The following is a 22,735-nucleotide window of genomic DNA, read 5'->3' as shown; positions in this document are numbered from 1 at the left end:
AGGAACACAGGTGTCCATGCATAGAGTGCAACTGGAGCAAAGGGCGAGGAGTGATTCCCTCGGCTCCTGAAATTGAGAAGGTTCCAGGGAGATGGCATGAATGCTGAGCTGTGTTTGGAAGGGCACAGAGGAGCTGAGCTCACTGTTCTTTTGGAAATGGAATGGTCCAGAGAAGGTGATGGCCACTTGGCCTGGTCACATGAAGCCATTCTGATCAAGTGACCTGCATTACACATTCAGCAGTCGGTATCCTGCCTGGAAATTGTGCTCTAAGTGTTTTGCTAAATCTGCAAGAAATGCTTTTTATTTTTTCATGAAAGATGTGGCCAACCAGAGTTCATTAATTAAACAATGCTTAGTTCATTTTCCCACTTTTACTAATTGGAGGCTTCCAATTAGAGCCTCTGAGTAGCAAGGACCACGGCACAGGGTGATGGAAATGCAGCTGAGAGCAAGCAGAACTGGAATTTATACAGACAGGGAGGCTTTCCTGAGGTTAAATGGGGGCATTTAGGAACATTTGGGGGGAGCACACTTAAGAAAGCTGTTTATGATCTGATGCCCAAGACACCAGGGCTATATGGGCTCCTCACACCTATGTGTTTTCTCCTGCTTCTTGGCAGTTCCTTCCTGTGTCTGACTACTCACCATCTCCCCTTGGAGGGTAGCCCTTAGGATTCTCTGGTTACAGAGAAAAGAAACTTTCTGGCTAATGTGAAGATGGAAATTCATTGGAAAGAAATGGGGGAACTCACTGGGTTAAGAGAAAGTCAAGAATAATGTCTAGAAACAATCGGCATTGGTTCTTTTGGGATTCTGGGAAGCAGAAACTGATGGGCAGTCACCCTATGGGGCCAAATCAGATTCAAGGATTTTTCCTCCAGTTTCTGTGTCATTTACTCAAGTTTCCAAAGCCGAGGAGAAAGACTGAATCAACTGGGTGGTTTGCACTAAAACAGTGGTTCTCAACCTTCTGGCCCTTTAAATACAGTTCCTCATGTTGTGACCCCCAACCATAAAATTATTTTCATTTCTACGTCATGACTGTATTTTTGCTACTGTTATGAATCGTAATGTAAATATCTGATATGCAGGATGTATTTAGGCGACCCCTGTGAAAAGGTCGTTCGACCCCCAAAGGGGTCGCGACCCACAGGTTGAGAACCGCTGCACTAAGAGAAACTGAGATCTGCCCCATGGAAGTTAGGATGCTGCACCAAAGGGAAGAGGAACCCCTCCCCAGTGGGGTCTCCCTCTGGAACCAGGGTGACATCCTTAGAGCAAACCTCCGTTCGGGAAGTCCTGATGATGTCTTTTGGCCAGAATGATCAAAAGCAAGTTTCCATGATGATCAGGGAGAGACAGCCCACATGTCCTCATACAGTGGGTACAGGTAGCTGGGGGGAGCAGCACTTTGCAAACCCATACTGTTACTGAGCACATCAGCACTAAAAAACCAAGGAAGGTGAAACCCTGGGTCTATCTGACAGGTGGAGGCGACCATAAACATTTGGGATCCGGGTGCTGCGATCCTTACAGACTTGTTGAACATGGGTCCTCCCATTAGGAAAGCCAAATGGTTAGGGGAGCATGTAATAAGAAAGCTGGAAAAAAATCCATCCCTGAAGACAACAAGATGACAGCATTGCAGAGCTGGGTTCTACCCTGGTTCCACATTGACTCTCTCATGGTAGTCTGGGTGGTTTAACCAGCTCACTCCGCTTTGAGTGTGGGATGAGTAAAATGGGATGGTACTTGCCCATCTGTACATAGGTTTTACTTAGATTTATAAGCCATTATTAAACTGTAGGGATTCATGTGGAAGGTGAAATCCATTAGGGTAGCCACATCAGGCAATGGCTTCTGACTTCCTCACACTGGTCACATTCTTCATTCTGAAACAACTGGTCCAAAGTGGTCCAGGCCATGTTTCTCAACTTACCTTGCAGCTTCCAAAGTTTCCATCTCCTGGCTCACTTCCTATTTGGTGTTCCCTTGACCTTTTCACGCGACTTGAAGACTTACCATATTCTCTGGCTTTGACTGTTGCTCTCTTCTTTGAGTCTGACTCAGGTCCCCACCAGTTGCTACTTTCAGCTGTCTTGCTGAACACCCCAGTTCCAGGACTGTTTTGGAGCCCTGTAATTTGAGTGACAAATGCTCTAGTCAGGAGCCCTGGCCTCAAGAGGATCTGGAAAATGATGAAAAAAGCCCACGCTCCTTAAAAGTTAGCCCCGGCAGTGCAGTGGGGAGTCGTCTCTATGCCCCCACGTATGTCTTCCTGTGTTTATGCATAAACACTCGGTAGTTTCCAATAATTCTTTCTCTTTTTTTCTATTTCATTAAACTGCCACGCAATATTTTTGTGCATTTTTGAAAAGCTCTGCAAAGACCGTTTTCAGTGATGGGTGAAATGATTTCTATAAATAACTTGCAAATCAATTTGTTCAGCTTGTAGAAATCTTAATGAAGAAAGGTGCTGTTAAATGGGCAAAATAAAAAATTCCATTTTAGTCTAGAGTATGGAACTAATACTCTATGAAAACAGCCTTGAATTTAGAGTGGGGAAAACCCAGGTGTGATCACCCTGGCTTTCTGGTTTACCACCTGTGTGGCTTCAGGCACATCATATAACTGCTCTAGGCCTCAGTCTCTTTTACTGCATAATGAAGGAATCATGTCCCCCTTTTGTTGTATTGTGGCAGAACCAAAATGAGGGAACATACAAAAAGGTTGCTGATAAGATGCTGGGTCCCTAAGGCAGGCCAATACATTTCTGTTAAATCTGAACTTGAAAGATAATCTAAAAGTGATTGCAAATAGAATGGTGGGGGGGAGAGAAAAAGGGAGGAGAGTTAAGGAAAGAAGGAAGGAAGGAGGAGTGGGAGGGAGGAAAGGAGGGAGGAGAGTTTAGGAAAGAAGGAAGGTAGGAGGAGAGGGAGGGAGGGAAGGAGGGTGGAGGGAGGGAGAGAAAATAAAGAGTGCCTTAGAAATCATATTTTTAAAACTCAAATGCGTCCCTTTTCTAACACTGTTTTCTGTATATGAGAAGCATCTAAAAAACAAAACTGACTTTTTAGGAGGAACAGAAAAGACAACTTTAGTGCTTATCAGTCTCTCAATGTACTGTTCTATTTTTGGCCTCTAAATGTACTTCACTGGGAGAACACCATGTTTTTAAACCTCTTCATATTGTAGATATAAAAAAGGTAAGAGTGAAGGCATTTAAAGGCAATGCTTTCATCTATTGATTACTTGTCCTTGGTTTTAGATAGGGTCACCAATGACTAGAAAGGAAATAATCACTTTTGTAGTAAAATTGATTAATAAAAAATGAATAAGCTAATAAATAGTTATGGTTCTCTTACTATGGGTCAGATCTTGTGCCACAGGGTTTAATTCAAACATAGACAGACACATGGATAGATACATAGATGCTTACAATGAGAGATCAATACTTTCATGAATGTCACCTCATTTACTTTCATAAATGCCCCAGGAGTTGATGGTATCTCCATTTTATACACAGAGACATAAACTGTAAGAGCTTATGTGGTTAAGTGACCAGGCTAAAAGTCAAATGGCTGACAAGTATGTGTTTTTCAGATCTGATAACTGATGGGTAGAGCTTGAAAAATGAGAGGATTTGGTAATTGTAAAGTTTAGTCACTAATCAACATTCATTTAACAATGTTTTACTGCGCACCTTCTATGTGCTGGGCATTTTGCTAGGTGCTTGGGAGACTACATGAAGAATACAAAGTTCTACTTCATACAGCTTACAGCCTAGTGGAGGCAAGAGACAATAAATATAGTAAGTATGATAGTGACATATAATGGCAAGTGCTATGAAGAAAAATAAAGCCAATAGAATAATTAGAAGGATGAGAAGCAATTACTCCATTGAAGTCACAAAATCCATAAAGCATCTTTTTCCTTACAATTCAGAAAGGAAACCATGTCTTATCTTTTACTACTGGCATATTTTAACTATAGAGAAACTAAAACATGTAATTAAAAGAATAAAGAGAAGCCCTCACCAGTGTGGCTCAGTTAGACTACCTGTATTATTACTAACCTAATGATTTTTAAAAGTGGATTCACTTTTCCTTCACTTAAATACCTCATTGATGGTTCTAGGTAATAAATTTAGAGAAATCATGGGTTTAGTATACAAGTTATATACTTGTATATAGTATATACTTGTATATCGTATATACTTGTATATTGACTAATAGTATATGTCAAAGTCAGCATATAATCATTAAAATGTTTGTTGTGCCACCTAAAATCTTTTCAAGTGCCACAGTGGTATTTATGCCACTCACTGCAAAATACCAGGATATAGAACAAGTACTGGACTTCAAGTCAGAAACCCCACATGTGAGGATAAAAGTTCCTCCCTTGTGCCGAAACCGGTTTGGCTCAGTGGATAGAGCGTCGGCCTGCGGACTGAAGGGTACCAGGTTCGATTCCGGTCAAGGGCATGTACCTGGGTTGCAGGCACATCCCCAGTGGGAGATGTGCAGGAGGCAGCTGATCGATGTTTCTCTCTCATCGATGTTTCTAACTCTCTATCTCCCTCCCTTCCTCTCTGTAAAAAATCAATAAAATATATTTAATTAAAAAAAAAAAGTTCCTCCCTTGAGAATTACCCCGGGAGCCTGCGCTTAGGGCTGTTTCCACGCCCCCTCCTCGGCCCCTCCTCTCTGCTCGGACCAAAGTCTTAGCTTGACACTCGAAAGGACCGTGGGTTTGCAGGCAAGTACTGGAATTAGGAAGCTGAGTAAAACAGTCAACTGTGGGCCTGTTGCAAGAGATACGGGCACTATTATTAGCTCCTGGCCCCAGAAAGGAATGAAAAACGACCAAGGAGTTCACTGCATTTCCCCATCTCTAAAAGCAGTGGCTACCTTAGGACAAACTTAGGTCATCAATGAATGGTAATTATGTACACATAATTAAAAGTACAGTTTTAAAATTCTTTCCAGGCTTCATGGAAAATCCTATTAATCAGAAACAAGTCACTTATCTCTAAAAAGTTGTAAAAGAGTTGAAACCTGAACCTTGAAAATAGACTTTGAAAGGCAGATTTCAAGAATGTTTTTTCCCATCTGAACGTTACAGACACTAACAATGGCCTACTAGATTTTCTTTGAGTCATGCTTGAAAAAGTCGGACTGTAATTTAATGCTATTTGATGGTAAACTACAATACTGCATGAGGAGACTGAAGCCACCTTATTGACTTTTTTTATTCTTAATCCTCAAAGAGGATATGTTTTGATTGCTTTTTAGAGAGAGGAAGGGAGAGGAAGAGAGAAACATCAATATGAGAGAGAAACATCAATCAGTTGCCTCCCATTCCCTCCCGAGCCAGAGATAAAACCTGAAATGTCAAAAGTATTATAATAGGTCCAATAAATTACATGCCATGTCCAGCTATTTTATACTAAATGCTGTGTAGGCTACATATTGGGGAAAATTATGAATTACTAAAGATGAGAAAATGAGTATACACTGAGTGGCCAGATTATTATGACCGGCCAGATTATTATGACCACCCCATCAGTACTTCATTGACACTTCCAAAAATGCTGAATATTGAAAACTTCCTAAGCAAATACTCTCAAGGTTTTATTATTATTATTTGCATAACTAATTCACTTCTTTGTACTGATGGGGTGGTCATAATAATCTGGCAACACAGTATATTTTTGGCATTTAACAGTTGTAGTCCAAAATAGACATGCTAAGAAATTGAAAAACATGTTTAAATTTAAAAACATGTTTATCAATGTTTTAAGGTCTCATCAGTGAATTAAGTCCCTCAGATAAGTGGCTGTATCAAAGGCTTTTAAAATTGTAATAACTTCTGCAATTATATAACAAATGCCTTATTTCTTTGGCACTAATTTCTTCTAACTAGGCAAATCAGTTGGGAATTGAGAAAAGCATGAGAAGTCTGTCATTTTAATTACACAAGTAAATGATACACGAAAAGTTATGAAAGGATTTGTTTAATTTCCTTAAATTTTAGAAATACTGTAGATTGTATACCAAGTAGTAAAACTTTAAAAACATGCATATTTAGTAGACTGAAATAAACATGTTCATTTTTTAGGGGAAAAAAGGTCTTCAAAGAATACAATTTATGCTTCCCAGTTTTCATTGGCTTCATAAGTACTCACTACATTGTAAGGTTAAAAATATCATACCACTATATTGTATACCTGAAACTAATATAACTAATAAAATACTGTACACCAACTATACTTAAATTAAAAATTAAAATGAAAAAAATAAATTAGCTTTGGAAGTGGGAACAATAACTCCATTCTTTTGATATGGTTACAAAGTTCATCTGAAAAATAAATTTGTAATCTAATAACGGTTTCATACTTCTTCTAAAAGTGAAAAATCTATCCTTCTTTATTAATAAACATGAAGGCCATGACCAATAATACAACAAAGCAAAGCATAGAGGAATAAAAATGTTTTAATATGGAAAATTTTTATCAAATTAAATTTACCTGGCTAGTTGTTTACATTTATTCTAGCAAGTGCGTCTAAGGCGAGGGTGCTAACATAATGTTTGCAAAAATAAAACAGTAACCAAGAAGAGGACCTCTCGGATGATCTCATCCAGCTCTAATTTTCCATTCACCCATACCCTGATCACTAATGATTTCCTTCCTTTCTTCATTCCTCATAGGTAGTTCCTATGGGCCACGCACTCTGCTAGACTCTGAGAATAGGCAGAGGAACAAAATGAAATGGGCTCCAACCACAGTCCATCAGCACAAAAAGTGGGAGGGAACTGTACGCCTGAGTCTCTAATACACATGGAATTGGCCACCTTCTGTGGGGCGGAAAGGAGTCCGCCTCGGGGACATGCACCCACGCACGTAGAGACATTTTGTATGGAAGCTGCAGCGTTTCTTTAGCATTTAGTTCACTCAGCATGTCACAACACGTTTCCATTCACTTAGAGTTGAAGACATGGAGGCACAGAAAGGTGACCTAACTTGTTGAAAGTCACAGAGCAAGTTAGAAATCTGAAATAAGAACCTGTTCTATTGCAATGGTTTAAGCGAACGTATCGAGAATCTGCCAGGTATTTGGCTCAGAGCCTGGAACTGGGAATAAGAAAGATGAATAACACTCCATTCCTGTCTGGAGGTGCTGACACTCTCATGCTGGCAAATGGCTTGATGTAGGAGTTCGGGGAGTTATTTTAATATTTGATCATCTTCTACCTCCTGCTGGGTCTCTGAGGACTGTGGCAGAACAGAAACAAACCTGGTACTGTGTGTGGATCAGAACATCTGATCAAGTACACAGGGGGAAGCAAGTTCAACTTGGCTGCCATCTGTAAAATGCAAACTAAAAGACATTTTTTGCAGCTATCAATCTTGCAAAAGTTTTAAAATAACAACACTCCAGGTGGAGAAATTGGCCCTTTCATGTACTGCTTTTGGATATGTAAATTTTATGTTTAGATTCCCAAATTGCAGCATGATGAGTAATAGTTTACAACCAGGAATGATATCTATGTTCAACAGTAAGTAAATGTGTAACTAAGTTAAGGTTATGTTCATGTGATATTAGGTTATATAAGGCAGTTTTTAAAGATTACTTAATGACCTGGGGAACTATCATCATCAAATGCTAATGAGAAAACAGGGTACTACTATAAACTATAGCCAGCATGATCCTACTTTTCTAAAAATATAATATACATACATATCTCTAATACATGAATCAAAATAATACCTGTCATTATTTTTTTTGGGGGGGGGTGATATTACAGGTGATTTTTATTTTCTTCTTTTCTGTGTTGTCCAAATGTTCTTTAAGCTGGTTCCATTACTTTAATAATTAAGAAAAAACACAATGTCTTAGTTTTTTTTCTGATGAGATTGAGTCTCTGAAATGAATTGCTTGCTACCAACTGGGTTCAGGCTCCATGACTCAGCCTCTTCTGGTCTGCACACAACAGACTAGAAAGGCCACGAGACCAGAGCCTCATGATTCAGACCTGCTTCACTGCTTACTGGCTGAACCGCTTTGGGACAAACACGTCTGAGCCTTTGCAATTTTACCCATTAAATATGCCTCACAGATGAAGATTAGAGAGGGCATAAGAAAAACGCTTTGAAAAGCACTATATAAATGTAAGTTATGTTGTGCATGAGATAAATAAGACAGACTACAGATGCTAGAATCAGATTGAGGCTCAAATCCCAAATGAACACTTCTTAATTTTATTTTATCAATCAAATTATGGAACGTCTCTGAACCCCAGCCTCATCGATTACAAAGTGCAGATACTAACACCTTCTTCAGAGCATCGGTGGGAACCAAGCACCTGTGCAGGGCTCAGTGTAGGCCACTTTCCTTCCTTTCTTAGGCTCTGCCCCGCCCTTACTATGAAACAAGGATAAAAATACTCCAGCAGCAGCACTTCCTGTTTTCAGTTAAAAGCCTATTTATTTTTGATATGTTTAAGATGTATAAACTCTTTTTTCCCCCCATTTCTCTACCCTTTATGGTTTGGGCCCATAGCTAGCACAAAGCATAACTTGGGAAAATCAGTGTGAGGATTGTGGGCAAATTTTAAGGGAATCATTTGAGCCCACAGTCTGCCATACAAAGGCTCGGAAGCTTTCGCACTTCCCACTCGGGCAGGCGGAGCAGGAAGGGGGGACGCGTCCTTGCTTTGGTGCACGGAAGTTATATCCGCTATTAGGTCTCTTAGATTCTGGGTTCATCTAAATATATGTGTGACATTCCGCAAATGGGCAGAACTCAGTTTCTCAGGCTCCTGTCAATGGACAACCTCACATCTTCAATGTTTCCTTTAATTAACCTTCTCCATTTTCAAATCAATTTTCTCACTTCCTCATGGTGTTGCTGCTATTCTGAGGAATGCAGACCTAAGGGATCTATATTTCAAGGCTCCAAAGATTCATATGCCAAGCCTGGAACTCTGTAAACAATAGATACCTAAGCACATCTGCTCTCCCTCCTGCAGGCCCATATTTAAAAGTTTAAGGATCAAGATGAAAGTATCAGGGGATCCAGCCTTGGGTGTTATTATTTTGACCTCTGGGCTCCCTTTTGTAAAGGTCTTTCCTTATGGAAGCATTGAAGATGTTTGAGAAAGCGAGAAACCCACTTCAGGCTCTCCCTGTTCCGGGAAGATTAATCTGTAAGGTTCTGGGAGGTTGATTGGCAGGGTTGGTCCAAAGGGGAGATGACAGTGGGGGCAGATCAGACAGGAAGAGCAGGTGAAGGGCACATTGTGGCAGGTTCTTGTTGGTGCCCCGTCCATGTCCCTGAAGTCTCAGCTCTGGCTGACTTCTGACTGCTAGCGTGTATCTCCCTTCATCTGACAGCTGAAGAATTGACAGCCCACACCCAGCAGCCCTCAGCCAATGACTCATAGGCAATATATAAACACCCCGGCTCGCTTGCCCTTTGGGTGGAGGAACTCTGAGTTGTGCTTTATTCATTTCCTAATGCTGCTATAAAAAAAGCTTAAAGGCTTAAAGCACATAAATTTATCTAACAGTTCCGGAAGTCGGGACTCCAAAATGGGTATAATCGAGGTGTTATTAGAGCCGTGTTATTTCTGGAGATTCTAGGGGAAAATCTATTTCCTTGCCTTTCCAGCTTCTAGATGCTGCTCCCACTCCTTGGCTCTTAGCTCCTTCCTCCATCTTCAAAGTCAGCAGCTTAGCACCTTGAGATCTCTCTCTGACTCTGACCCTGCCGCCTTCCTCTTGAGATTACTTTGCGTCCCTTGGATAATCCAGGATGTCTTCCCAACTCAAGACCCTTAATGTAGCCATATCTGTAGAGTCACCACATTTACCAACACATTCACAGGTTCTGTGGATTAGGACATGGCTCTTTTGGGGGGGAGGGGTTGCCATTATTTAGGCTACCATATGTGTGTTTTACACATTCTCCCAGAGTTCTGAGGAATGAGTTCTAGGCCACTATGGGAGGATGATAGCCATGGAGAGCCAGAAGGGGACCTGTGTTTGAGGAGGTGATACTGAGTTCTGTTTCAGTAGAGGTGACATTAGGACAACAAAATGACAATGTTAGTAAAGAAGTAGAATGTCTCCTATGAGACAAAGGCTTGGAGACAACATGGAAAACATTGTGCTTAGAACTTTTTTTGATAATAACAATCTGTCAATGAAAGAAACAAGAGATCCAAAGGGCATTTGCCATCATTTGAGGTAAGAGAATAACTTCCTCTCCAGAGGAGGGCTGTAAACCCCAGAGGGGCCTGAAGTGTCTAAACATGAGCTCACACTTTCCCTTTCAGAAACGTTTTCCACCTTGTAGTACTTTTATACCCCTGGCAGGTACTGTTCTAAATACATTCTTTAAAAACACACACACGAAATCCTTGTTATAAGTATATAAGGGCTGTTATTCTTCCCATTTTATAACTGGGCCAAAGATCAGAGACATTAAATAACTGCCCAAGATCCTATGGACAATGGTAGAATCAGGATTTGGAACTAAACTGGTTCAACTCCAGGGCCTTAGATTTTAATCACCTCATTCTCCGGCTTTGGTTTTGATTATAAAGAGAAGAGGAATTCAAGAAGTGATTTACAGAGGAGTGAGTACCCAGCAGCTAGCAACAGCAGCAAGCCACCACCTGAAGAGTAAAGGGAGAAATGGGGTTATGAGTCTAATAGGAGCTGTAGCCATGCAAGAGGGGCTGCTCACCAGGAGCTGTGGTGATGCCCAACCTCTCTCTCCTCCCATCCGCCTGCCTCCTGTCATGGGCCCAATTCAACTGGAAGCAAGAAGGCAAAGAGCCCTGGTTAGTCTACAGCAGCGGCTCTCACCCTTCCTAATGCCGCGACCCTTTAATACAGTTCCTCATGTTGTGGTGACCCCCAACCATAAAACTATTTTCGTTGCTACTTCATAACTGTAATGTTGCTACTGTTATGAATCGTCATGTAAATATCTGATATGCAGGATGTATTTTCATTGTTACAAATTGAACACAGTTAAAGCATAGTGATTAATCACCAAAAAAAATATGTAATTATATATGTGTTTTCCGATGGTCTTAGGCAACCCCTGTGAAAGGGTTGTTTGACCCCCAAAGGGGTCACAACCCACAGGTTGAGAAAAGCTGGTCTACAAGGTTCAACATCCTCGGGGACAGAGAAGAGCAGAAAGTGTACTGAGTGTAGGGGAGAGATGCAAATGGAGAAAAAAAATACACTGTAAAAGACTCCATTCCATTCATTTTTATCAGGCTTTTAGTCCATAAGCAATTGTAATAGTAATATTTAACAAGACTCAAACATGTAAATATGTTATGGCTTTTAAGGCGCCACTAAGATATTCTGTTCATTAAAAATTGAAATTCTTAAAAAAAAAAAGAAGTGAATTGGTCAGCATCCTTCTAATCAAAGACTCATTCCTCTTTGCTCTCTTAAAACCAAACACATCAGGCCTCATCTTAATCTCATCTAACTTAATTAAATGCCACTATTTAATTTAATATCACCTAATTTAATCCAGCTATTGCACAGTCCAAGTCTAGAAACACTGAATCAAACCATTTCATAACCAGATCAACAAGAAGATGTAGTGTTCCAGAAGCATGTCCTGGATGGGTATCAATGACAAAATTACAAGACGTGTACAGAGTGAGCATCTTTTGTTTTTCGTTTTGGCAATAAATAACCCTATGATCTTAGTCGAATCATTAAGCTCTCTGTGACTGATTCTAAGTCTTTATCTACAGCAGAGACGGGGAACCTATTTTCTGCCAAGCGCCGTTTGGATATTTAAAACATCACTCACGGGCCATACAAAACTATCAACTTAAAAATTAGCCTGCTATATTTGGTCAAGCATTTAATTAACTCACCCCTAATGCCCTGGCAGGGCCAGACCCAATGATTTTGCAGGCCTTATATGGGCCATGGGCCAGACAGCCCCATCCCTGATAGAGGCAGAATTAATAATACTTGCCCCCTCTTTGAGAGATGTCATAGCAGTTAATTGAAAAATGTGATGTGACCTTTTTGTGAGTTCTAATACAATAGTAGTAATTATGTTAATCCAGAACATAGTAAACCTTTTGTTTTTCCATAAATGCAGGATTCTCTCAAATCTTTCCAAGCAAAGTATCCTCTCTACAATTGCTACTCTTCAAATACTGTTTTTGGTAATACAGAGAAAGGTCTTGTTGCCAAGTAACAAACTGTCTGTTTGCACCCAGGTGTAACTGGTGTATGTTGAGCCATCCGAGTTACTTGGATCAATTCCCTTACTACCATTATATCTAACTTCTATATCAGAAACAAACTCTCTTCTTTGTGTCCTTTGAATGTGTAAGCTGAAACAATGGATAGTTAGTTGTTCAGGTAAACAGAACACTGACTTTTTTGGTCAGTTTTAAATCACAGTTGTGTGATGTTTCTTGAGCATCTATTATGTCCAGGGCTCTGTTGGAGAACAAACCACACAATAGCTAACATAACAACAGATATCCATAGTTTGCTCTGCAGTTGGAAGGGGGCTTCCCATAGGTAGAAACTGCCCAACCTTCAGTCATTTTTATAACATCAGCATGATATTCTGCCATATTTCCATGACTTATGCTCTATTATTTACCAACCACTTGACTTTAAATTGACTTGCCTTTTTTTAAAAACTTAAATGTTACTTAAAAAGTGAGCTTCATATCACTCCTATAACTAGAGAACCAACACTGCTTGACATATATAGAAAGCATAAATGCGATAAGAACAAACTAACACTGTTTAATTCCTGTCAGTTGCTGCTGTCTGGAAAAGGTCCTTGAGCTCTAGGTATGCTCTTTCTTTTTTTATTTTTTGAACTTTGAAATATTTTCTGATTTCAGAGAGGAGGGGGTAGGAAAGAGAGATGGAAACATCAATGATGAGAGATAATCATCGATCGGTTGCCTCTTGCACACCCCCTACTGGGGATCGAGCCCAAAACCTGGGCTTGGATCCTGATGAGGAATCGCACTGCGACCTCCTGGTTCAAAGGTCCATGCTCAACCACTGAGCCACGTTGGCCAGGCAGATATGCTCTTTGTTGTGAGGGGTAGGTTGAGTGAAAGAATGTGACTTGCGTTGATGAGACAGAGTTTATAGAGACAGAGAAGCCCTAAATTGAAACTCTTTAGTGTAATTCACTAAAGTAATTCTTAGATGTTGGGGAAAAAATCATGATTTATAGTCCTAATTTACACAACAACCTCATTAAGTGATTTGGTAGTTGAGCACCATAGATATTATTACCGTTTTACACATGACAAAACTAGGGCTCAGAGAGGTTACATGACTCGCTCTTTGATTACACAGATGGTAAATGACAGAGCTGGGCCTCAAACACAGGCCTTCTCATTGCAAGTCATGTGTTCCTTCCATCACACCAAATCTTTCTCTGGTGTAAACTGCCACGAGAGGTGCTGCAGAGGGCCCGGATGCAGTGCACTGAAGATCCGTTCCCTCGGGCAGTGCCAAGTGATACATTTAAATGGCATCAAGAGAAAGTAGATAAGTATGCTTTGAGATATTTGGCACAGAGGATAATGGTAAAAATATTGAGCAAATAAGCCCACTTTAAGTTGGACAGTTAGGGAAGACTTTTTGGAGTGACATTAGAACTGCATATTAAGGGTGGACAAAATGACATGAAGAGAAGATAGAGCCCTAGTCGGTTTGGCTCAGTAAATAGAGCGTTGGCCTGCGGACTGAAGGTTCCCAGGTTCAGTTCCAGTCAAGGGCATGTGCCTTGGTTGCGGGCACAGCCCCAGTGGGGGGTGTGCAGGAGGCAGCTGATCAATGTTTCTCTCTCATTGATGTTTCAAACTCTCTATCCCTCTTCCTTCCTCTCTGTAAAAAATCAATAAAATATATATATTTTTTTTTTTAAAAAGAGAAGATAGAGGGAAGGCACTTCAAATAATAAGAACAGTGTGATCACAATTACCAAAGTTATCAAAGAAAGCTGTGGCCTGGTTCCCTGCCGATGGGGAAATGCAGACGACAGGAAGTGCCACGCCTACACTTTAGTCTTATGTTTTCTGAGGTGGAATTCATTACTGTTTTGGATTCTTTAAAAAGAAATTATTTCCCTTAAAAGGATGTATGCTCCAGCAAACTACTTACAGGGTATTTTTTCCTAAGGAAGTAATGATGGATGTGTGCTAATATTTATTCAGATGTGCCTCACACTTACAGGAAATTGGAAATAACACTAATGTTTGACAACATGGTGCTTAATCACATAAACTTCAATGCATTGACCCTGGGGACACAGCAGTCTTCAGAAAGTATGTCAACCTCTGCAACTGAAATATGGTCCATCACCTTCACCTGAAACTTGTTAAAATGTGGCATCTGATTCAGTAGCTCTGGAGCCAGGTCTGAGATTCGGCATTTCTAACAAGTTCCCCAGTGATTCACAAGCCTTAAAGCTGGAGAGGCACCAAGGCGGATGATTAGTGGCATGGGAAGGTATCTGTAGGCGCGCTCTCCCTCTGGGGAGGAGCCCCTTTTCTCACCCCACTCCTTCCCCCACACAAAAAAGAAGATATTTGCAATTCAATGGCAATTAAACAGGCTGATTTCACAAGAATTTTTTTCTGTATGATATTACATTGGTAAAGATTTAAAAATATGTATAAATTCATACATACGAGAGAACGAGAGAGGCAGATATATAGAGAAAGAGAGAGACAGCAAGACAGGAAGACAGACAGATAACATTATATACCAAAATCCCAACCGTGGTGGAGTTAAAGGAGATTAAAACTTTCTTCTGTGTTTGCTTACCTGTATTTTCTGCTGTAACCATGACTCTTAAAAAAAAAAAGCAATAAAACTATATTCTTCATTCCTTTTATGTTTTCACTGAGTTCTTTCTAGAAAAATAAACATGCGCCAACAGGCTGAATTGGAAGAAAACAACCCACAGGAATTGAATCAGTGTAATAAGGTTTCAGCGGTGGGAACACCACATTTAAAGAGCACGCATATTCAGGTGATTGGAAACTAAAATAGTTAGGGTATGAATTTGGGGGGGAGGGTGGGGGCGTGGAAAGAACGGAAGTGACACTGGAGAGGTCAGCAGAGCCCAGTCATGAACAGGCCCAGAAAGCCATGCAGAGGAAGTCTAACTTACCCAAAGGACAACGTGAGTTCTCAGACTCGGTATGGTCTGCTTGGAGTTTTAGGAAGAATGCTCTGGCCACAGTATGGAGGAAGGCATGGAAGCAAGACAGGAGGACTAAAGAGCAGCAGGTGAGAGATAATCCCAGTTTGAACTAGGCCAATGTCAGTGCAAACGGATGATTGCAAAAGGAGTGAGATTGGTGATAAACTGAAAGTGGGGGATGATGGAAGAGACACTGAGAATATACATAACAAATGCTTATTGCCTTCTTGTCCTCTGCATGGAGATCTAAGGTCAGTCACTTCAGGCCACGATTAACTAAGTGGCAGTGAAAGAAATATTTCTGGACACAAAATACCTGGCTCTCCCTGCAAAGCAGTTGTTTCAAAAAAGAGGCTAGCAGTCCTCAAAGGGAAGTTTAGGGATCCTTGAGGGTCAGTGCATTTCCATGCAGGGTGTTGTGAGGTCAACACTATTTTCACAATAAAACTAAGACAGTAGTTGCCTTTTCTGCTCTCATTCCTACAAAGCATATTCTGGCATTTTCCAGAGACTACATGTTGACAATGATGCAACTGCTCTGATGGCTAATGTCATATGCACGTGGATTTTTCTCGGGTTTTAATTTTTCCTCACTTTTAATTTCAAGTATGGTAAATAGGGAAAAATATAACCCACATAAACAAAAGCTCTTTAGGGTTCTCAATAATTTCTAAGTGTGTAAAGGTGACCTGGCACCACAAAATTTGAAAACTACTGCCATAAGCACTTAGAGAAGATTTTAAAGGCATCCACTACCAAGATCTCAGCAAATTTATGAGTACGGGTAAACTCTATGGACTGAGGAAACTATTTACTATCTGATTTTCATCCTTTAAACTGGAGCTATATTGCTTGTACAATATAAGGGTAATGCCTGGAATTTAAGCGTGGCATCTAACTAAAGAAACCAAAGCACATAACATACAGTGTACTAAGTAGAAATGTGAAATCTACATCTGCAATTTGGTAGTGACTTTGTCCTTTAAACTTGTTTTTAAAGTTAGAAAACAGAGTCGCTGAGTAATACTCAGAACTGAGAACAAGATCTCGGGTGTGTGGGCAGAAAAGCGAAGCAGAAGCTGCAGTGTGGGCAGGTGGAAAATTGTACAGTGAGGAGGACTCAGGACCGGGAGCTCCAAAATCAAGTTTCCACCCTTGAAAGGACTTTGGGACCGTTCCTTGAAATAACTGAGGAAAATGGGCTGGTTAATGAAGCATATATCTGGCAGTCACCTGCTCATCATCTGCAGAGTCCAGGGGACAGTACGGGAACCTCTGTTGTGTCCCTGAATGACACCATGGCATCTGTCCTCCCGAGAAGTCACGGAATGTCTTAGCAGGAAGAGCCTGAGGAAGGTCAGGATAAGAGCAACACAGAAAACTGTCCCGGAGGCTGAGGGGGTTAAAGCTCTTGACTGCAGACCAGGATTCCATATGGTTCCTGGGAAGATGGAGAGATCTCCAAGTGCTCATGCAAAATCATCTCCCAGAGAAATAAAATAGGAAGAAAAAAAAGGTGTAGTACAGAGTGTATAAGATGGTCTCATTTGTAAAAAAAGGGGTAGGAGCTGCCCTAGCTGGTCTTGCTCAGTGGATAGAGTGTCGACCTGAGGACTGAAGGGTCCTGGGTTCGGTTCTGGTCAAGGGCATATGCACAAGTTGTGGGCTTGATCCCCAGTAGGGGACATGCAGAAGGCAGCTGATCAATGATTCTCTCTCATCGTTGATGTTTCTATCTCTATTTCCCACTCCCATCCTCTCTGAAATCAATAAAAAACATGTATTAAAAAAAGCGTGGGAGTCTATGCACATAAAAATGCATGTACCATCTTAGACTATTGGTGGAAGAATCCATCTAACAGTGTCCTCATGGGAAGGGACATTGAGGGACTGAGGATCTGGGGTGGGGAGATTTATTTTCCACTGTGACCATTTTTGGACTGTTTTAATTTTTTAACCATGTAAAGTTTTTTTAAAGTAAGAAAGAGCTACAATAAAAACAAAGAATCTGAATGTAAAAGACTAGGATTCACTGGTGGCTGAATCTAAGACAAAGAAGTGCTCATGACTGAAATACATGGAACTCCATGTAAAACTGAGACCTGTCCCTGAAGTTTTTGAAAAAGACTGATTCAAGATTTCTTTTACTTAAAAAAAATAAGTTGAATAGAACTCTATGTAGTAAGTAAAACATCTCATCAAGTTATCCTTAAAAGTTGCTTTGGGAAGGATTCAAATAAATTCATGAATTACTTTGGATCTATTTATACCTCTAAATTTTTGGCCTTTTGTTTAAAAGCAATAGCATTTGAATATAACTCTCCTCAGAGGTGAATGGTTTTCAAATAGTTTATATTATATAAAGTAAATTTTAAAAACTTTTCTCTGATTATAAAAATAATTCATGTATGATTGTAGAAAATATAAAGTATAGTTATTCAAAATTAGATTAGAACATATACACAGATTTAATCATTTTATCCCACTAACCTTCTAGCCAAAAGATTTTACTGTTTATAAAAACTGTATTTTATTGCCGAAACCGGTTTGGCTCGGTGGATAGAGCGTCAGCCTGCGGACTGAAAGGTCCCAGGTTCGATTCCGGTCAAGGGCATGTATCTGGGTTGCGGGCACTTCCCCAGTGGGGGATGTGCAGGAGGCAGCTGATCGATGTTTCTCTCTCATCGATGTTTCTAACTCTCTATCTCTCTCTCTCTTCCTCTCTGTAAAAAATCAATAAAATATATTTTTTTAAAAAACTGTATTTTATTTTTATAAAATCTTTATTGTTGAAAGTTTACATAGGTCCTTCTTTCCTCCCCATCAACCTGCTTCTAGCCTGCTTAAAAACTTTATTTTTAATAATTAGCATAACAGATTTACTGGTTGCTTTATTGTTGCTCAATTAGATTGTTACTAATTTTTTACATTCATAACCATCATTGCCATTAACATTCATGGACATTCCTTGTTGACTGTATATTTGAGCATTTGTTTAGATAAACTCTGTGAAATGGAAATTCTGAGAAATTTTAAACAAAATTTTAAGTCCTTTAATGTATCTTGCCAATCTATTTTCCAAAAAGGCTGTTCAAGTTTTCATAGCAGAATTTTGGCTATAATTTTAAAGAGATTAATAGAACAAGAAAGCATTGACTACAATCATGTTAAATGAGTCTACTTAAGACCTGTGTTGTTTCCCTAGGATTATAATCATTTACAATCTTCTTTTACCTTCTATAGAAGCACTCACCCTAAGTTCATATTCTGTCCCTACCCTCGGACTTCCCTGTGTTCCAGCTTCTTAGCCTGATTTCCCTCAATGTGCCTCCATTTCAAAATTCAGCTTGTTCTTTAGATGGTCATTTTTTTTGGGGGGGGGGGCTACCATTTGCATCAAAGGTTAAAAATATTTTCTCAAAATTCTTCTTACATATTTTATAAAATAAAGTTTGTTTTTTAATTATTTACTTAAAAGGATCTGTCATTTTCCTGGGTAGGATAATATAAGAGAATGAGTTGAGTACTAATTAAATATACACCATTTGCCAGAATCCAAGGTTCTTGTCTTGTTTTGAAAATTTCTAAATGGCTGGAAAGCAAATACATAAGTTTTAATGAAACAGAACTCGGAAGACAGCAGAGAAAGAGGACAGGAAAAGCTCTGAGAAATTTAGAGTAGTAACACCACTAGACATAACAGACTTGGGTTTGAGGTCCGATTTTCAACTTCTTAGCTATGGGATGATAGTACATTTAAAAATGGCCACAACTCTTTGCAGCTCCTCCCAGCAAGAGTCCATTTCTCTACCCTGTGAATCAGGACTTGTGTTATGACTTCCTTTCGCCAATGCAATAAATTAGATGTGGGTGGCCCAAGCCTGGCCTTTGGCTCTTGTTCCAAGATCCCTGCCACTACTACCATGTGAACTAGCTCCGAGCAATCTTCTAGAGATGACAGACATGAAGAGTAGATAATAAGCCATTGTGGCGGAGGCTAGCCTAGGCCAACCACTCCCAACTAACTCAGCAGTTGACCTGGCAGTCACGTGTGTTAAGCCAGCTGAAACCAGAAGAACTGCCATGGTGAGTCCAGCGCAAATTGATGACCCACATAATTTTAATCTAAATAAATGATTTCTGTTTTGAGCTACTAAGTTTTTGGGGTTTTTTTTTATGGGACAAAACCTGATACAGTTACCTGGGCATCTCAGGTGACCTTTCTTGGTTCTAGTTTCCTTATCTCTCACAAATGGAAATAACCGCTCAATTCAAAGGTTCCTTATATCACTAATTATTTGACAACAGCATTTCCTAATGAAACAATGAGGAAAATGCTCTATATCTGAGCTGTCCCAAATGCCAGCCATATTGCCATTGAGCACTTAAAATGTGGTTAGTACATCTGAAGAACGGACTTTTAAATTTTATTTCATTTTCACTAATTTAAATTCAAGTAGCTCATGAGACTAGTAGCTACCATTTTGGAGATCTCCATTCTACGACCAGTGAACTGATTTCGATCATTGGAAAGCCAATGCTAAGATACCCCCATCACTGTGCAAGATGGGTGTGGAGAACTTACTCTTCAGCTAAACAAGTATGTGAAATCCTTTTTTCCTACAAAGACCCAGAGTCAGCTTCTCTGGATATCTCCTAGGGCAGTGATGGCGAACCTTTTGAGCTCGGCATGTCAGCATTTTGAAAAACCCTAACTTAACTTGGTGCCATGTCACATATAGAAATTTTTTGATATTTGCAACCATAGTAAAACAAAGATTTATATTTTTGATATTTATTTTATATATTTAAATGCCATTTAACAAAGAAAAATCAACCAAAAAAATGAGTTCGCGTGGCACCTCTGACATGCGTGTCATAGGTTCGCCATCACTGTCCTAGGGGATCTGTGGAATAGGAGCTTAGCAGAGTGGAAGGCAGCAGTGAAGAATGGAGAAGTAGAGTTCCTGACCATTATCCCACACAACCTGGTCCTAAGCTATCCTTTGAATTCTTTTCCTGGGTAAGTATCCCTGTCACTGTGCTCCAGACACAAGGCCTTGCTCCAATGTGTCAAATATGTTCCCATCTCAGAGCCTGTTGTGTTTTTAGTTCCTTCTTGGCCCAAGTTTCCCTGGATCAGGGTTCCTTAACCTCAGCACCATTAATACTTTGGGCTGGGGAATTCTTTGTTACAGGGGGTGGCCCTGTGCATTCTAGGATGTTTAGCAGCATTTCTGGCCTCTACCCACTAGAGGCAAATAGCAACTCTCCCATCCCACGTTGACCAGGTTGTGACAACCAAAAAGTCCCTCGAGAGGCAAAATCACCCCCAGTTAAGAAGCACTGCCCTAGATATTGGCATGATTCGCTCTCTCACTTAATTTAGGTCTGCACTCAAAAATCACCTCTAGGGAACCTTTTTCAAAACCCAGGCGAAAACAGACACCCATCTTGCTCTGTCCCCTTTCCCTGTCTTATTTTTCCTCATGGTATTTACCATTGATTAATATTATATCATATAGTTTTTTGTTTCTTTTCTGTCTTCACCTGTTTTGTTCATTGCTGTAACCCCGGCACCTAGTATCTAGACAACTGGTAGATGATTTATAAATATTTGCTGAATAACAGTAGATGAAGGAAGGAAGTAGGTACCATTGGAAAGCTGGAAGAAGACAGAATGTTCCTATTTGAGGGCAATGGAGACATGTCACTAGCAGAAAAGCTTCAAACCTATCAGCTATTAAATTTGTATTAGTTGTTATATACAATAACGACAGGCACACTTTTACTCACTATGTCTAAAAGGATGCTTTGAATGCAGAAATAAAACATTTTATTATTTATTTATTTATTTATTTATTTATTTTTTACAGAGAGGAAGGGAGAGGGATAGAGAGTTAGCAACATCAATGAGAGAGAAACATCGATCAGCTGCCTCCTGCTCACTCCCCACTGGGGATGTGCCCACAACCAAGGTACATGTCCCTGACCGGAATCGAACCTGGTACCCTTGAGTTCACAGGCTGACACTCTATCCACTGAGCCAAATCGGTCAGGGCAGACATAAAACATTATAAATGTATTTGTCAGCCACATTTATGAATAGTATCTACTTTTGAGACCAAAAATTACAATCATTTCATATCATCAAGAAACAATGTTCTCACCCATTACAAACATTGATATCAGCTTGCCATTGAACAAAAAGCATTCTCATAATTAAGAAAAGTGCTTGATTAAAGACCTACATTTGTCCTTCACAAACCAAATGTGTTTCTAAGAGGCTTTTATGAGCATTACTCGTTAGGCCTATCAATTCAGGGCATATTACCCTGACTCCAACCCTACTATATTAATTCATGTTCTGAAGTCCTTACTTAGCCATAAGATTGAATGTTTTTCCCACCTAAAATTTGTTATAGTCTCCCCAAATTCCTTAAGACATATTAGAATAACTTCTAAGATGCTGACTTTCTTCTGGAACGAATTGTAAGCATTGAAGAGAAATTACAAGTGCAAAGAAAACTGCACATTTTTGAAGAAGGGGTACAGATATCTCCTACTTGGAGAACTCTCATAAAACCTGAATCTAGCCACCTATTAAATGAAGTTCCACAACACCTGAGCTCCCAAGAATCTCCAGGGAATAATTTGTGAATATATGAAGTACAACTTTTTAAAAATTAAGTAATATTACTTTCTCATTTTTCAAGTTTTCACTGATTAAAATCTTTCAAAACACACAATTCTTCCCTCTCTTTTGTAACAAAATATCTGTAACATTGAGCGTGTGCGCAGCATGCTTGTGTGTGCGTGTGTGTGTGTGTTTGTGTGTGTGTGTGTGTTAATGACCTATGGTCATCCTTATGAACAGGAATCCTTTTGTGAGGCTGTGCATAAACACAAGCAGGAATGGTCTCAGGGTTTCAGGATTAGAACCCCTGGTTACTAATGTTATTTTTATCTGTTCCAAGTCCAGACCAAAAAAAATCCTATAAAACACACATGTATATGTTCCCAACACTTCCCCCCTCTCCCATTAAACCTGGCTTTGTGCTATTCCAGATGTTTGACGTTTTTTGTAATCTGACATCTGAGTTTTGGATAATGGATGAACTACTGCAGTTCACTTTGCCAAAGACTGTGAGAGTTCCTCCTGAAATGCCAAGTACAGTCGCATCACTTGACGAAATATAGAGGCAGAATCAGAAGGCAAGAGCTAATGAATAGCAGCCTGGAGAACGGGCCAAAGGGCTCTAAGCTTCGCAGTATATTTCTCTGCAACATTGAACATGCTGTGCTGACTCACTGGTTCTCAAGTTTTCAGAAAAGAAAACAGGAATGTTAGACCAGAAAGAGACCCATACTCAGGCTCTATGGGAGAAAGGTGCCTTATAAACAGCCCAGTATACTCGTTTATTTGAAACTGGTAGAATGAATTGATAAGGTCAATTTAAGATTTTGATTAAACAGGAATTGGCATA

At 39.9% G+C, this 22,735-nt stretch overlaps 1 protein-coding gene across 10 annotated transcripts in view; it reads right to left on the bottom strand.

Annotated features, from left to right (window-relative positions):
* The window catches only part of SLC24A2 (solute carrier family 24 member 2), a 221,733-nt gene that overhangs the window by 141,800 nt on the left and 57,198 nt on the right, over positions 1-22,735 (bottom strand). For 6 of the 10 annotated variants that reach the window (XM_059656556.1, XM_059656551.1, XM_059656554.1 and 3 more), the window contains exon 3: positions 2,026-2,139. The exons of the other annotated variants lie outside the window; for them this stretch is intronic. In XM_059656556.1, coding sequence (XP_059512539.1) covers positions 2,026-2,139 — 114 coding nt within the window. The remainder of the gene's footprint in view (positions 1-2,025; positions 2,140-22,735) is intronic. 10 annotated transcript variants of the gene reach the window in all.

The sequence above is a fragment of the Myotis daubentonii genome, chromosome 11 (assembly GCF_963259705.1).
Source record: "Myotis daubentonii chromosome 11, mMyoDau2.1, whole genome shotgun sequence".
NCBI lineage: Eukaryota > Metazoa > Chordata > Mammalia > Chiroptera > Vespertilionidae > Myotis > Myotis daubentonii.
The sequence above is the reverse complement of the archived record's forward strand: the minus strand, read 5'-3'. Positions and strand labels throughout refer to the sequence as shown.